A 16,954-nucleotide genomic window follows, 5' to 3' on the forward strand; every position below is an offset into this window, starting at 1 on the left:
AGTCCACCCGATTTATCAGGGATTCAATCATCAGCATAACCAACAACAACAGAAATTCAACAAACAAACACAACCCAGAAAAAAAAAATAAAAACAAGAAAAACTGCCCTAAATCCTTACCTTATTGAAAGACATTATTGGTGGGGTTGACCTCTCAGAAACAGCAAGAGACAGAGCACTGACCCGAGTGCTAGCAGTTAAGTTTTTTTAAACTTTGCCTTAAGAATTGGGGTGTGAATAAGCAATTCCTAAAATCAAGTTTGGGATGGAAAGTCGAATAAGAGAAAGAGATTAACGATATGCACAAGGCGATAGCCATTTACAGTTTACACAGCTGAATAGCAAACAAACTACGAAACTGAATCTAGTCTCCAATGTTTTCTTCTCAAGCTCTCGCGAAAGCCACTCAATGGAAAGGTAGAGTAGGGATTTGCAAAAGCGCTGGAGTTGTCAACCAAGGGAAGATTTTAAAGGTCATACACCATTACGACTCGGCATGCTATGCAATTGTTGCTCAAAATCACATGTTGAATCGTAGTTTCGACGGTACGAAGACCGGCTGTTGCTCAGATGGCCAAGGGATGAAGACAAGTTTTTGCAAAATATCAGGGATGAAGACAAGTTTTGGATGCAAAATGCGCCTAGGTGAGATGGGTTTCTGAAATCAATTTGGTTTTTTTTTTGTCATCCGATTCCGCAAAAGGTACCCAACGGCAGGTACCTGTAGCAGAATTGTTTAGAAAAAATATAAAAATTAATTTAATATTATTATTATTTTAAGATTTGAAAAAATTAAATTATTTATTATATTTTATATGAGAATTTAAAAAAAAATGTAATGATAAAATAAGATGAATTATCTAAATCCAAACAGAGCTTAAGTTTTATTTTTAGGTTTTGAGAAGTAAAAATAAATTATATTTTTCGAAAAATAAGAAATAAACGGGACTTTAATACTTAAAAGATTTTACTCCATTTTCATTTGAAACTTTAAAGTAAGAGAATGAGAATGCCACCAGTTACTTTTCATCTCTTACGGCATGCCATTAAGCCTTTCATCTAGTTCAGGCTCCACTTCTTTCATTTTAAAAACAGAGATATTGATACAAATTGTTGGACAAAACTATAACTTCAACTTATGCAAAAGATCAAATTCTCTTTTCTAATACAAGTCTTACTGGTGTTCCCATCACAACTGTGGATACATAAGTAGGAACGGTTCCTTTCAATATGACAAAATTGGAGTTCTGCCATGGATTTATGATCAAACTGATGAATAAGCAGAGCTAGGGTTCGAGAACAGAGAGAGAGATTTGGACAAAATTCACGTGTTGTATATATTTTCTGTTGTACATTTACAATTAAAAAGAAGTATTTATATATACTAAAATACAAAGACATAAATGTAATTGTACATATAAAGGAAAACTATGTATTTCTCAAGGGCTTTGCATTCATAGCTTATTCTCACTCAGGAATTTGGTTTGCTTGTGAGAAAGTTTGAGGTTTAGAAATAGAAGAAATGGTGAAAGCAAAGTGTTTATGAGAGTTAGAAAGTTTATCATAAGAAAGGACATTAGAAAGAGGAAATTTGATACCTGAAGACTTGTCCTGCAAAGAAACAAATTGTGATGAATGTTGAGAGGCCAGCTGACAATGATAGTCTTGCAAGTATTTGGTGGTTTTTCTGATTCTTGTAGATTGCTGAATTGGAACACTGGAATTGTTGGAATTTTAAGGTGAGTTATCTATGGAAGGTCCTGAATCTAGAAATGTAGAAATTGAAGATAATTCTGCTGAATTGGGAGAAGGTATTTGTGAAGAAAATAAAGGAGAAAATATGGAATATGGAAAATCAGAAACTGGTTTAGGAAAAATAAAAGAGCTACAAGGTTTAACCGGAAAAGAAATGGAAGAGAAAATGAATATATGTTCATGAAACACAACATCATGAGATATGAAAGTTTTGTGTGTTTCAAGATCATATAATTTGTATCATTTTATAACAAAAGGATATCTAATGAAGATGCATTTTCTTGCTCTTGGATCAAATTTAGATCTATCACGATGCAAGCTGGAAGCAAAACAAAAACTTTGAGGTTATTATAAGAAGGAGGTTTAGAATACAAAACCTCATAAGGAGATTTATGTGAGAGTAATGGAGTTGGTGTTAAATTTATTAAATGGACAGCAGAAAGAATGCAATCACCCCAAAAATTTAATGGTAAAGAAGCTTGGAAATCTGAGGGAACGAGCAACATTTAGCAAATGTTGAAGTTTCCTTTCAACGACCCCATTTTGTTGTGGTCTTTCAACACAACTTTTCTAGTGTATTACTCCTTGGGAGGAAAGAAATTCTGGCATGTGAAATTCAATCGCATTATCGGTTCTGATTTTCTTTATTTGAGAATTGAATTGAGTTTGAACTAATTGGAAGAAAGATTGCAAGTAAAACTTGGTTTGAGATTTATGTTGTAGAAGATATGCCCAAGTAGTTTTAGAGTAATCATCTACAATTGTAAAAAAATATTTTGAACCATCTAAAGCAGAAACAGATAATGGTCCCCACAAATCAATTGAATCAATTCAAATGGATAAACTGAATTTGATTCACTAGAAGGAAAATGTAAACCCTTTTGTTTAGCTAAAGGACAGATTGTACAAGTACAAGAATTATTGGATTTTGATATATGTAAATCGGAAACACTACTGCTAAGAAATTTCAATTTGAAAAAAGAAATATGGCCTAACCTATAATGTCATAGACTAACATTCTATTTATTGAAGGAGAAGAAATAGAACCACCAACCAAAGACCTTTGCTTCAAGTAATAAAGGCTAGCCTTCTCCTCAGCCATCCCAATCGTTTTCCATGTAGGCAGGTCCTAAATGAAACAAAGATTGGAAACAAAAACAAGGCAGCATGAGTGGTCACGGGTTAATTTACTGGAAGATATCAAATTAAAAGAAAAATCAGGAACACAAAGAACATTGCACAAAATCATGTTGTCTAGTAGTTGGATAGTACCAGTATGTGTAACGGGGAACTGAATGGCCATTTGGTAATTTGACAACAGAAGAAAGGTTAGAAGTTATGGAAGAAAAGTGATCAATGGAGATGACCATATAGTCTGTTGCTCCAATGTCAATTATCTAGGACACGAGATTGCCTGCAAAATGATCAGTGGAAAGTGGCTATGGAGTTGGTAAAATGCCAGAGCTGGCTTGATTCACTGATGATGAAATAGATTGTGGTTTGAGCATGGCAAGTAGCTGCTGGTATTGATCTTGAGACAAAGAAAACTTTGGAGCATCATCATTTGATTTACCCATAGGTGAAGAAGATTGATTGGCTAAAGCATTATTTCCTTTTTTGGATTTAAAACTAGGAGGAAAGCCATAAATCCTATAACACTTTTCAGAAGTGTGACCAGTGTATCCACAATGACTACACATAGGTTTATCCTTTCGATAATTGGTTTGCTTAGAAGCATTAGTACCAATTTTCATAGGCTTTGTTGTCAAAGCAACAACCAATTCAAGGCTAGGGATAGAAGTTTCCAAAGTAATCTCTCTCTGTTTCTCTTCTTGTAAGACCAAGGATATGACTTTGTTCATAGAAGGAAAAGGATCAATTAATAGTATTTGATTTCGAATACTACTAAAAGAATCACTTAGCCCCATCAAAAACTGCATTACATACTCCTCTTGTTGAATTTCTTCAAAAAAACCTTAGGGTTTCAACAGGACACTGTGGCAATCGCCTATAATTTGCTAGCTCATCCCAAAAAGATTTCAATTCAATGTTATAATCACTCACAGACTTCTGATCTTGCTTTAATGAACTAATCGTCTTATGTAATTGAAAAATTCGTGGACAATTACCTTGTGAAAAGTGATCGTATAAGTCTTTCCACATACCAAAGGCATTATCAATGTAGAGAATGCTTGATCCAATGTTCTTTGCGATAGAATTGAGGATTCACGAAACTACCATGTCATTACACCGAATTCATGGCAAATAGAGTGGATCTGCTTCAGAATTTGACTTTTTGTGAATTCCGGTGATAAACCCAGTCTTGTTCTTCACATTGATGGCTTTGGACATGGACCATGACTAAGAATGGTAATTATCACCATTTAAGCAATCGGTAACAAGCATAATACCAGGATTTTCTCCATGGTGTAAGAAATAAGGATTTGAGGGGTTATCAACAGAAGGAGAAAAAGTAGAAGAAGAAGAATCAGAATCGGATGAATTGGATTCCATGACAAATCTTGCAGAGCGGCGGTTTATGCTCTGATACCATGACAAAACTGGAGTTCTGCCATGGAATTATGATCGAGCTGATGTATAAGCAGGGCTAGGGTACGAGAACAGAGAGAGAGATTTGGACAAAATTCACGTAATGTACATATTTTCTGTTGTACATTTACAAGTAAAAAGAAGTATTTATATGTACTAAAATACAAGGGCAGAAATGTAATTGTACATATAAAGGAAAACTAATGTATTTCTAATACAATATCTGCAACTGGGGCAAGTCGCTAAAGTCCAAAATCAGCAACTTTTGTTGTGTACGTAGAGTCCAATAATATATTGCTAGGCTTGTTATCTCGGTGAAACAATTTCCCAGGACATTAGCAACCTCACAACCAGTTTTTTCCCAAATGCTTTCTTTCTACCTAGGCTTGATGATTGGCACGACTTCACTAACAAGGTTGCTTCCAGATACATCTAATGACACATAAGGATACTTCACTGTAGAGGATGATGATGATGCTGCTGGTGGAGTCACAACTTTTTCCATATCTGTTATGGCGTCAGCCTCCGGCATCATACTGCATAAGCTTTCAAGTTCTCGAACCACCTCTGCCATTGAAGGTCGTGCATCTGTCTCTTCTTGGCAACACTTGAGGGCCAAGTTAAAAAATTTCACTACACTTTCAGAAGGATAAGACCCCATCTGCCCATCAATGATCGAAAAGATCATACCAGATTGATTTGCAATATTAACCTGAAAAGGATGAAAACTATTTCCTTAAAAAAATATACATATAACAGACTATTATATAAGACACTGCAGCCAGGGCATCTAAAATGTTATGTTCTATAATAAAATACTGACCACATGCAAGATATTTGAATCTAGCATGCAAGATATTAAGAAGTATTGTGTTTGACAGAGGTCTCACTCAAGGCTGAAGGTAACTATTGTTTAAGAAATTCATGTCTGCTGAACTTATTGAAGCTGAAACTGAAACTTGAAAAGGAGGATATCCCTCTCAAGTAATTATAACAATATAAAATGACATGGAGAGAGACAGAGAGTAAAAGCTGCTTCATTATTTTTTATGCTGTAGGAATTAAAAAAATTACAGAACAACAGTTTTACCTCTCTAACAATGTTTTTGCCATGTGAGATTGGCTGCATCCCAGTCAGGAGTTCTAGAAAAACAACACCAAGACTATAAACATCGCTTTTGTCCGTCAGCTTATGAGTTAAGAAGTACTCTGGATCTAGGTAGCCCTGCAAAGTTATTACAAAGAATGAGAAGATAAAGAAATAGACACCAGTTAGATTCATCTCTTACGGCAAACCATTAAGCCTTTCATCTAGTTTAGGCTCCACTTCTTTCATTTTAAAAACAAAGATATTGATACAAATTGTTGTATAAAACTATAACTTCAACTTATGCAAAAGATCAAATTCTCTTTGCTGAATATCATCTATACAAGTCTTACCGGTGTTCCCATCACAACTGTGGATACATAATTAGGAACGGTCCCTTCAATATCTGCAACTGGGGCAAGTCGCGAAAGTCCAAAATCAGCAACTTTTGCTGTGTACGTAGAGTCCAATAATATATTGCTAGCCTTGATATCTCGATGAAATATCGGAGGATTAGCATCTTTATGCAGGTAGAGGATGCCCTTAGCTGATCCCAGGGCAATTCTCAATCTCATAGCAAAATTCAGAGGAGCTTTAGCCTTGGCTGTGTTGTTTTACACACATAAACAATCAATTAGCCCATTTGTATGGAACAAAGACAGAGAAAAGAAAAGGCTGTTCTGTTTAGCTCTTAAAGAAAAAGACAAAAAATAGAGAGGCGGAGGGGAAGTGGGCTGTTGCAAATCCTATATTGTAGTTTTCACTTGCATTCATATGCAATGAAGGGCACTCAATGGTGAAAATCAAGAAAAGTAAAACTTAAGGATTATAAGGCGTACCAGAAAGGCTATCCCGTAGAGTACCATTTGACATAAACTCATAGACCAACATCTGCATACACAACAATACTCAGATGAAGCCTTTCCCAAAGGCTAAAAATAAAATAAAATCAATGCAACTTCAGCAACAGAGAGCAAGAAAAACTAGTCCTTTTGTCATGAAAGTCAAAAGAATTTTATGGGAGAAAAGTACAGCATATAAAAAGAGAGGGAAGGACTCTATTCTCCTGATTATATTGTGGAGCATAAAAAAATTATCAATACATCTATCAATTAAACATGTATGAGGTACATTTATAGTAATTAAAATAGATAAGATTTTTCCTTCTTTAATTAAAAAAAAAAACTTAATAATCTATCATTAACCAGAAGGAAAAATGTTAAAAGGAAGGTAGAAAAAAGTCATGCATAAAAAAGTATAAAAAATAAGAAAAAGTTTGAAGGAGACCCAAATAAGAATAGAAAAAGATTACTATGAGTTTTTGTAATATATAAGTTTTGGCTTTTAAAATTTTTAGAGCCAAAATCTGAAGTTTTTAAGAAAAGATCAAAGTTTACAAGATTTCGGGCTATATTGTGAATTCTAAAGGAGAAATGATAAACTTGCAACTCTTTTTGCAACTTTATAACTATCTAACATCTCTATTTCAAGTAGAGGGTAGTTACGTAAAATTGAAATTATTTTTTCTATGATTGCATTGGTTAATTGTAAAATGAGTTGTAAATGAGTTGTAGGTGTACCATTATCATTCTAATGAAAACCAAATTCTACATATCTTTAAGTTTCCTATAAGATAATAAGATTCTTATATTTTTGGATAGTTTAGGGTTGTTTGAAAATTTTAAATGTGGTAAATAATTTTTATAAACTTTTCAAAGAAATTAAAAAATTATCTCCTTATTGATTTTCTTTCGATATGATCATTTGCAGTTGAGATAAGAAAAGGCACCTGTTCCAATTCTTCGTCACAATATCCAACTAAAGACACAAGGTTTCGATGATGTAACCTTGACAACAATTCTATCTCTGTCAAGAACTCCTTCTCACCCTGCAAGGATCCCTCTTGTGCACGTTTAATGGCCACTACTGACCCATCAACCAGAATTCCTTTATAAACTTTTCCATAACCTCCTTGGCCAGCCAGAGTGGAGTCATTAAAATTGTTTGTAGCCGTAGCCAATTCTCCATAAGTGAAAGACTTCACACCATCAATTTTCATGAAGGCCTTAGATGCTGCATGTTAAATAAAGGTCAACCATTGGAAAATGAAAGCACGGTGATAGGCGCTGCATATAAAGATGCTTTGCCCATTGTTTAAAAATGATTGATACAGTTATGAATCTAACTTTCCATTCATATTTCCAAGATTCAGATAGTTTGAGTACAAGTGCAAATACAGATGTGATAACAATGTACACAAGAAAACTTACGAGCATGTTACAGTTCCTTAAAACAAGTGAATGTAATCCAATAACCAATTCTTAGGCAAAGTAAAAACCTCATTGATATGACTACATACTATCCTGAGATATTTCCTGCTAGAGCAGAACAGGATGCTGAGTTTGAAGCTCATAATCATTGACTCTTTAAAACCCTTTTCAGGATTTGACAAGATTCAATGAGCATACATGTAAAAAATGTACTCATTCGTGCCGAAGGGCCTCATTCAGATGGGTCTTTACTATAGTAATTTTTCTTCAGTTTGTTATTGACTTCATCCACTGCTCTGATATATGAGGTGTAACCTAATTCATATTCAAAAATTCAATAAAATAGGAGGGGAAACACGGATCACATCTCTCTGATAATTCAATGAACAGATGGTGACTGGAAAACCAAACAAATCCACATCCCAAATCAACAAGGATGGGTCATACAATTTCACTCATCAACTTTTGCTAACGAAAGAAACAATTGGTCAAGCTCCTAATTACTGTATGAATTAACATCAAGCATTAAGACAGCTTTTGTTACATATCAATAACTAATAAGTAAAACAGTGCTGTCATGGGGTTGAGCAGCCTTGAGCCCATTTGTAGGGCCAAAAATATTTGGCCAAGCTTTATTTTGAGCTCTGCACTGAGCTTGTCAGGGATTTTAGAATGCTTTTAAGTTTAAGCTGAAGTCAGGCCGCTCTCAAGTTAGCAGAATTAATTTATCCTTAGACCAAATAGGTTTATCATATATGTATGAATTATCGGAAATGTTATACTCACACAGATATTGCATCTTATAAGTCAACAACTTTGTCACCAAAATTGTTAACATGGTAATAACTGGTTGTTCTTGAACCTAGAGATGGTCTCAGCCAATATAAAACCCAAGTCTTACAGAATGTTTCAGTAGACCTCCTCTCTTAATGTTGTTTCTAATCACAGCCCAGTCCAAAATTGGCGGAAACTTGCCCAACAGCATTAGCTGAGAAAAGGTAAGATATTGAGCATTTCAGGCCAGGCTGAGGCCTTCCAACCTCAGGATAAGCTTGGACAAGCATCTCTCTGGCCCGATTAACAGGCCTAATTTGGGTGCAAAATAGAGACAATTGCAGAAACAGTGAGAAATATAATGAGAAATATAACATGTCTACCTAAAAATCTGAAAAAAAAAAGAAAAAAAAAAAAAGAATACTCACCACCACGTTTTCTTGAAATTGCACTGGTTTTCCTCACACGCCTTCTCAGAATCAGAAGAAAAACAACCGTGGACAATGCTACTGCACCTGCAATGGCCCCCAATACTATTCCAGCCAATGCGCCTTTGCTTAAAGAAGACCTTTGAGTGGTGGGAGTTGCTGTGAGATTAGTGAATACTATGAGCATAAACTGACTCCAAACTATCCATCAATATTCACCTCAAATATGAACACATCAAAGGTGATAAGGTATGACTGTGGCATAGTTTATCTTTGAGTGGGGTCAAGTCATCAGTGATATATGGTGTGAATTTGTAGATGCCTTTCTGTTTAATATAGAGCATGTCTTAATCGATCATGCAAACTAAAAATCATCTTAAACAAGATGAAGCATTGCAGCTTTTTGTTTATGTGCTGGATCACAGGAGTGCAACCATATAACGAAGATGAAAGCATTGAACTGGCAAGATGAAGCCCATGTCACAGTGACAAGAATAGGCAAGCATTCTGTGCACACAAAGACCAGTAACAGAGAATAATGCCATATGCTAAAAATATTTTTTTAAGTATAAAGTAATTCAATGGAATCCAGTAAGTGTTCTGGAGAATACATTCTTCAACTTCTTTATTTTTCTTTTTTAAAAGTTAAATAAATTTTATTAAAACAAATTAAATAGGCGTGGCCCAAGTACACCAGAACATTCTTCAACTTCTAAAATAAGCATCAATTCCAAATTCAACAAAGATGTCAAAAATGACTTCAGATCAGGGTTTCGAGACAAACCAGGTTTGTAAACGTCCAGTAGAGTGAGGTTCAGAAGTTCATAAGGTCCAAAGATGGGTTCGTCACGTATGTCCCATGATTCAAACAAGTTCACAAGTCGCTGGACCTCACTATCATTGAAAAGATTTTTTTCCGGAAAAAGCTTCAAGTACATTTTCAGCCGTGGCCCTTCCTCCCATCCAAACGAATCAATATACAGTTGATGAAGGACTATATTAATAGCAGATGTTAAGTAGTTCTCGAAATCAGATCTGTACGGAAGGAACTCTGAGAATCCAGGACTTTTTAACCGATATCCAATGAGCAGGGGGGCAGCACAGGCACAACCATCAGATGTGGGGGAATCTTCATAAGAGGGAGGACAAGAGCAAAGCGAAGAGTTATATGTTGGACCCTGACTTTTACTTTCGTCCTCACTTTCAGATCCACAAAACTGGACTAGGTTTGCGTTCGAGCATAAGGGATTCCCTTGAAGCCTGGAAGTCAAGAATCAAAATGTATCACGTGATCATTATATCAATTTACTATATCTATTCCACCTAACAATACTTATAAAAATATTATCTATTCCACCTGAAAACACTGAAACAAAAAAGAGCAAATCTACGCTCTTTTACCAAGTAGTCACCCTAATATGAGCATGGACTTTATTACACATGAAGATCTACATGCCATGAATTGGGAAATTTAAATTAGGAAGCAAGTCTAGAAGCAAACCAGACAGTGACATTTGGAGGTAGATCAGTGCTGCCTGTAATATTTGAAAGCTCATTGTTCTGCAACTCCCTGGAATATGGACGGGGCATAATCGATAGCTTAGAAAATCCAGTAGGTTACAACTTTGAATGTCACAAGGGAGCATGTGAAAATCAGAACAAAGAAGCAACTTTATATAAGAACAAGGCACTTGAGAGCATGAATATGCACTTCCAAACAAAGACACTTTCAACCAAGGTAATAGTAACAGTCATTCGGCTCTTACACTGTAAGGTTTTCCATCTTGTTCAAAGTCCTATTTTGCCAAATGCTGGATGGAATAGAGCCACTTAATGAATTGTTTGCAATTAACCTGCGATGGGGAACAATTCCAGAATTAAAGTCATTTATTCTATTAACACCTTGAATTCATTGACGTATATGGACTAGTAACTGGAATATCTAACTTGAGGTAAGTGGAAACAAAAGGTTGCATAAATGTGAATTAAATTACAATAACATTGAACACTAAAGGATGAAACAGCAAGTACTACTCACAGTCTCTGGAGACGAGGAAGGCTCGAAAAGTTGATGGGGATTTCTCCAGTAAGATTGTTGTTGGATAAATCACTGTGTATATTGTTTAAATAATAGATTTCAGAAGTCAAGGGAAATCTTAGCGCAAATTAGCTTAAAAAACTCAAAGAAAAATCTGTAAAACTATGTGACATCTAAAAAATAAATTTAAACAAACATAAAAAACATGCATATTACATCTTATTAGGAAGATGAAGGATCTTACATAGTTGTAATATTCGCAGAAAGCCTATCTGGAGGAATGGATCCACTTAACTTATTTGAACTGAGGTCTCTGAAATTCAAATAAATATGGTATAAACAAAGTAGAAGTAGCTAGCAAAGTTGTCTTTGAAAAGTAAAGAGAATTCAGCATGAAGCATTTAGTAATTTTGAGAAGCTCGTCCTTGACCATCTTATAATGAATTAAAAATAAAAATAAAACAGTGACTTACAGATAAAGAAGTCTTGGTATTCTGCTCATATCGGGCATTTCTCCTTGCAAGTTGCAGTTCCTAAGGCTCCTAGTAAACCCAACCAAGACGTAAATCAAAATTTCTCAACATGGACAGGTGAAAATGTGCAAATTTCATGATTCCCATCTTGCTTCTAAGAACATGAAAGGTTTGGGACATCTGATGAAAATAGTGTAGCTTCTTTACAACTCAGGTAGATTAAGTAAAGTCATGTTAGATATCAAACAGCATGGGATTAGTCAAAGGAAAATACCTTTTTTTATAGGTTAGTCATAGGAAAATACTGACACGTTCAGTATACCAGTGAGTGATGTTTCAAAAGATGCAATGCCTTCTTGCCAACTTAGTTGGCTTAAGCAACTCCATATCTTCATTCAGTAACATTCCCACTTATATCCCTTTTCATTTGACGTTTGACTAATTAATTTATCAAACTATTTATCATTCTAGCTGTTCTAAATTATTTATACATAGCCAGTATTTTCCTCTTTAGTTTTTTACTTTAGGGGAAAAAGAGCTTCTTCTATGACTTGGCAAATAAATAAATAAAAAGTCTCAGCCTTACACCTCAAGGCTAGCACCTTGCACTGCCTTTGCTTCTGAAACCTAGTTACAAACAGAGGATAATGATATGCACTTACAACTTAAGCAACCGGGACATATTGCTATAAGAAGCTGGAATTGTAGTCCCATTGAAGTTGTTGTTATCAAGTTGACTGCAAAACAAAGACAATGAAACTTTACACCAGAGAACTTACGTAATACCCAGAGTATTTAAGTAATCTTATCTTATCGGAGAAGGAAAGCTTAGAAATCATAACCTTGTTCAAGTTGGGAAGCAAAAGAAAAGAACAACAAATTCATATATTTTGGACGTCATAGCACTTGAGATTAAAATAAACATATTGACACTCAAGGATAATAAGAACCATAATCCGTAAACTTGCCATTTTGAAGCATATCTGACATAAATATATCAAGGATAGTAGGAACCATACAGTATTCGCAATAGTGGCATCTCGGAAAGCTCTGGTGGCAGATACCCTGATAAATTGTTATTATCAAGAAGCCTGTATTAGCAGAGATGAAGATGGTCACTGATCTCATGTATTGTACAGAAAGATGAATCATCATTAAATACGAAAATATGACCAATCACTGGCTTACAAGTGAACAAGACTTGGCAATCTGTATAGCTCTGGCGGGATTTGCCCACTAATTGAATTGTTGTTCATGTGACTGCTCACATGGGACAAAAGAAAAACAGGGCAGAATTTAGGGGATAAAAAAAAAGTGTAAGTAGGGTTAGTCATTACAGCACTATTTTGAGACAATATGTGAAAACACTCACAAATGCCTTGTTTTGTTCAAATTTGCAAATGAGGTGGGTAATGGTCCTGATATGTTGTTCTGGTCAATTTGTATTCTGTCCAAGTTTGGAAGATAACCAAGCTCTTCAGGTAATGGACCTGTTAATTGGTTTCCATTCACAAGCCTGGACACATGGAGTATTAAATATGGAATCAGAGAAAAAGCCAATTTACTGCATATTAAAAACTTGGAATATTAAAATACCAGATATTCATAATCGTGCCAACATATCAAGTAAATTAGTTCACAAACGGATTACCTCTAATACCACGTAGAAATCAAAATTTTAGAATACATTAACTAGTATCTTATCTGCTTTTTTTAATGGAATAGGCATGAAATCATGTGATAATGATATTGAGTATCTAACCTCTCACATAGATAAAAACAATCAACTTACAAGAGTTTCAAAGACGCAAGATTGCCTATCTCCTTGGGTATACTCCCACTTATGTTGTTCCACATAAAGCTCCTTTAACAGAGCAGATAGAGAAAGTAAGAGACATAAATCAAAAGCCACCACAAAAAGCTCCTTATGTTTCAGAGATGCTTCGCCTTACAATATTGTCAGGTTTGATAAGCGGCCAAGCTCTGACGATAAAGTTCCTAACAATTCCATTTTCAGAAGTTGCCTGCAAAGAGAGGTCCAAATGAAAATTATTAAAGCATCAATACAAGTTTTTCAATAGAACTGCCCATGTATTTATTAATAATGCCAAGTTTTGTCCAAGTTGATAATCTTATATTTGAACTTTTGACTAACAAATCTTTATGATGCTAGTCATGAATAATGATTGAGTCAATGGCCAATCATATTATTGATGCTAGTCATGAGTATTTTTCGAATAAATGGAAAGAACACTAAAATTGTTGATATTATGGATGCATAAACCATATCTACACCATACTCCAAAGAATTAGTCAAAGTTATAATTAAAGCTTCTTGGAATCGCCTATAAAACCTAGTTCCATCCGGTAAACATCTTATACTGAACACGATGCTCATGCAATGCCTTTACAATTCTCACACCCAATATGGCACTAAATACAATATGGGATGTCACAATTACCCCACTTCCTACTTAAATCTTTGGCATCCCCATCAGGCCCCGCATCACGATGCAGTGCTAAGTTAGCTCCACCATTTATCGCAATCAAGGGATTCGCCAACCATACCTGCGTTGTAGTCCTAAACACAAAGTCAAAATTATAGTGGAAACTCCCTATAATCACTTGTAGAGCCCAAATTTCACTTGGTAAACAACCTGTGTGGAATTCGGCTATAATGCCTTCACAAGTCACCTACCTAACATGGGAATTGACATGAATCTGAGGTAAGACAAGGAAAAAGTATGGATTCATTAAGACATGTTGGGGATATTTTCTAGCAAAATTGTGAAACATGTGTCCAATATTAAAAAAAAATGAACATAGCCACCATTTTCTGTAATATTCTTCTTTTTTTATCGATAATTTTCTTTAATATTCAATGAACTAAAGAACCAAGGAAGTCTGCTCCAGGGCACCAACTAATATGGGTAGATATGCAAGTGGAATAATATGCATTTCAACATTCAAAGGGACCACAGAAACAAACAAAGAACAATTAATTAAAGTGAAATAAAGATAGGAAAAGGCTAAAATCATACAATTGTAGAACATGTCGATATCCATCATTTGAAGTCCCATTGGAGCACACAATCCCTGTCCAATTTGATGTGCATGGATCTCCTCGATTCCAATTTCTCAGATTGTTCTTTGGATCTATCAAGCTTCTCTTGATTTCCTCCAATGCCTTCACTGCAAATTAATACAAGTGTTAACCATCATTAGCTTGAATATTGCAAAGAAAGCAGACTTATTTCAAAAATATACATCAAAATTGTTAGCAGAGCCAAGTTTGAGCATACACACTTTACAACTCAACTATATGTATCACTCTTCACCACTCGCTAGAGGGAAGCTGGGAGTATTTGATATGTGAAGTTACTACAAATCACTTCTTAAAGGATTCACATAGCTAAGATCACTTGTTGTTAGAACTTTATTTCTTTGGGCCATACCTGTAGATTTTAATGGCCTTGGTTTTCATGACTTTCTTGTTTCCATTTCTTCTTCCTAGATTGGTGTTACCTCTTGGATACCATCTTGTGTCATTGGGATATGCCTATTCTTATCAATACAATCGCTTATTTATTTTTAAAAAAAAAAAAAAAAGGAATAGGCATAGCTAAAACACGCCTCGATGTGCCGTGAGAGCCCTTTAAACAGCATTCTTTCAAGAGTGTCATTGGCAAGAGAAGCTAAGGAAAATCACCTTCCTCCGGATGAGTGATCATGGAATTCTGTGCTCCGGCGAGTAGTGAAGACCAACACAACCATGAAATAAAAAATATTGCATAAGTCCAGGCTGTTGATTGATACATCTCAAAAAGACTGCCGGGCTTTCAAATTTCTCCTAGTATCCAACTTTGGGAATTGTTGTAGCATGCGAGTTCTCCACCTTATAATAGGAAAAAAGTATCAATACTTATTTGATTGAGTTCAAAGCAGCTGAATATATATGAAGGAAAACAGATATTAGCTTTTCGAACACTGGGAAACAATGAAAAACCAAACAGAATAGCAATGAAAAAGCTCCAGTCTCTAGGCAACAAAAATAAAGAAAAAGGCTCAAAAACCCTGCCCCATACAGATTGAGGAGAAGCAAACGAATCAAACTGCGAGAAAAGTGGAGAAACCTTTACAATAAGAAGATTGAATATATATAGTTGAAAATGGTATCAGAATGATGGAAGCATATACGGCATGTACAGTTGAATATGAATACGGAGATAACTTAGGCAATAAACAAATGGGTTTGAAAGTACGGTATCTTTCTGACCAGGTCGGCATTTGAAATGCTCAAGCATTTGCTGCTGATTCAGATTGTTGCCATCTCTTTCGCTCACCGAAGAGTTTGAATATTAACCCCGCGGGAGAAAGCGTCAGCCAAAACGGTTTAAAATGATTCTACAGAGACGGGTCAGAGTATCAGTAATTTATATGCATTATTTATCTTATTCAGCAACACATGAAAATGCTTGAGCATTGGCCAAACTAAAAGGATTCTATTAAATAGTAGAGAGGAACAGTGCGATGATAATACAGGTCGGAAAGAGGAAAGCGTGAGAAAGACATAAGCTAATATTAAAGGTGATGAAATGAAGAAAATTCAAAACTAGGCGGCCCAAACAAAGCCGAGCCTGATATGGTGACGACGACGGAAGCAATAAGGTCAAATGTTCGAAAGTAGTTTTTTAATTTGCTGATTGGATTAACTCTGTTGACATTTTCCAACATTTGGAAGAGTCAATCAACTTTTTGGATCATTCAATGATTATACAAAAATCAAATTATTTCAATTCATTTCGTATAATTATTATAATTTTTTAAAATTTTTATATAAAATATAATAAATAATTTAATTTTTTAAAATTTATTATAAAAATATTTTATAATAATATTTTATTTAAATTTTAACAAAATATCTCATTCCCGTAACCAAAGTGGACTTATTACCAATCTTTCACGTTAACAAAAACAGAACAAAACAAAAAAAAGGTTGCGTTAGCACGACCACGACCTGGTATACCATCCTTATTTAAGCCTTAATTGTGTGCAAGCCCAATCAATTGGGCTTGGGAGTTATAGGATGCTCGGCCTAATCTGACAAAGCCTTTGTTAGACTAATAAGTAACGAGTAAGAGTATTCTCATTAGATTAATTAAAATTAAAATATATTTTTTATGAATATAAAATAAATTTAATTTTTAGCTATACTATTTACATAAATTTCTATATTAAAATAGTCATTTTTTTATTATATGATAATAAAATAATATCAAATAAATTTAACTTTAGTTATTCACATCAAATCTCTATATTTGATTATCTATTTATTCATTATATAGTAATGAGTAATTAATAATTTTAAAAATATTTTAATTTTTTTAATTATGAATTTATTTTATTTTATCATATTTTACTATTCATAATATTATATATTAATTAGTAATCATATTCTAATTATATTTTTTTTCAATTGTCATTTAAAAGGGAGAGATAAATAATTGATATAAAATAGAGAGAGAAATAATTAATATAAAATGTATTTGATGAATGAATAGTTCCTTTCAAATTTAGAA

At 34.4% G+C, this 16,954-nt stretch overlaps 1 protein-coding gene across 2 annotated transcripts; it reads right to left on the reverse strand.

Annotated features, from left to right (window-relative positions):
• Positions 1 to 4,389: 4,389 nt before the first annotated feature.
• LOC108986653 (probable LRR receptor-like serine/threonine-protein kinase At1g06840) lies at positions 4,390 to 15,865 on the reverse strand. Of its 2 annotated transcripts, none has more exons than XM_035685170.1 (21): positions 15,652 to 15,865; positions 15,085 to 15,270; positions 14,417 to 14,567; positions 13,328 to 13,399; positions 13,168 to 13,239; positions 12,748 to 12,891; positions 12,564 to 12,635; positions 12,395 to 12,466; positions 12,038 to 12,112; positions 11,376 to 11,444; positions 11,147 to 11,215; positions 10,903 to 10,974; positions 10,631 to 10,717; positions 10,366 to 10,434; positions 9,649 to 10,124; positions 8,865 to 9,023; positions 7,182 to 7,465; positions 6,232 to 6,283; positions 5,746 to 5,996; positions 5,396 to 5,530; positions 4,390 to 5,017 (listed from the first exon to the last, which is right to left on the reverse strand). In XM_035685170.1, exons 2-21 carry the CDS (start codon positions 15,191 to 15,193, stop codon positions 4,682 to 4,684), a joined length of 2,826 nt encoding a protein of 941 aa, XP_035541063.1. In that variant the 5' UTR covers positions 15,194 to 15,270; positions 15,652 to 15,865; the 3' UTR covers positions 4,390 to 4,681. The 2 variants fall into 2 exon arrangements, with proteins under 2 accessions (XP_035541063.1, XP_035541064.1); XM_035685171.1 differs by having other exon boundaries at positions 15,638 to 15,865.
• Between the last annotated feature and the right edge of the window lie 1,089 nt (positions 15,866 to 16,954).

Source organism: Juglans regia, chromosome 14 (assembly GCF_001411555.2).
Source record: "Juglans regia cultivar Chandler chromosome 14, Walnut 2.0, whole genome shotgun sequence".
Taxonomy (NCBI): Eukaryota; Viridiplantae; Streptophyta; class Magnoliopsida; order Fagales; family Juglandaceae; genus Juglans; species Juglans regia.

Bases quoted from the DNA above. Each gene is read 5' to 3' on its own strand.
- LOC108986653 (XM_035685170.1), bottom strand. From the start codon at position 15,193: ATGTATCAATCAACAGCCTGGACTTATGCAATATTTTTTATTTCATGG. The intron at 10,435-10,630 runs GTAAGAGCCGAA...TCCATATTCCAG, and splicing joins AAGATGGAAAACCTTACAGT to GGAGTTGCAGAACAATGAGC. The intron at 9,024-9,648 runs GTTTGTCTCGAA...CTAATCTCACAG, and splicing joins ACTGGACGTTTACAAACCTG to CAACTCCCACCACTCAAAGG.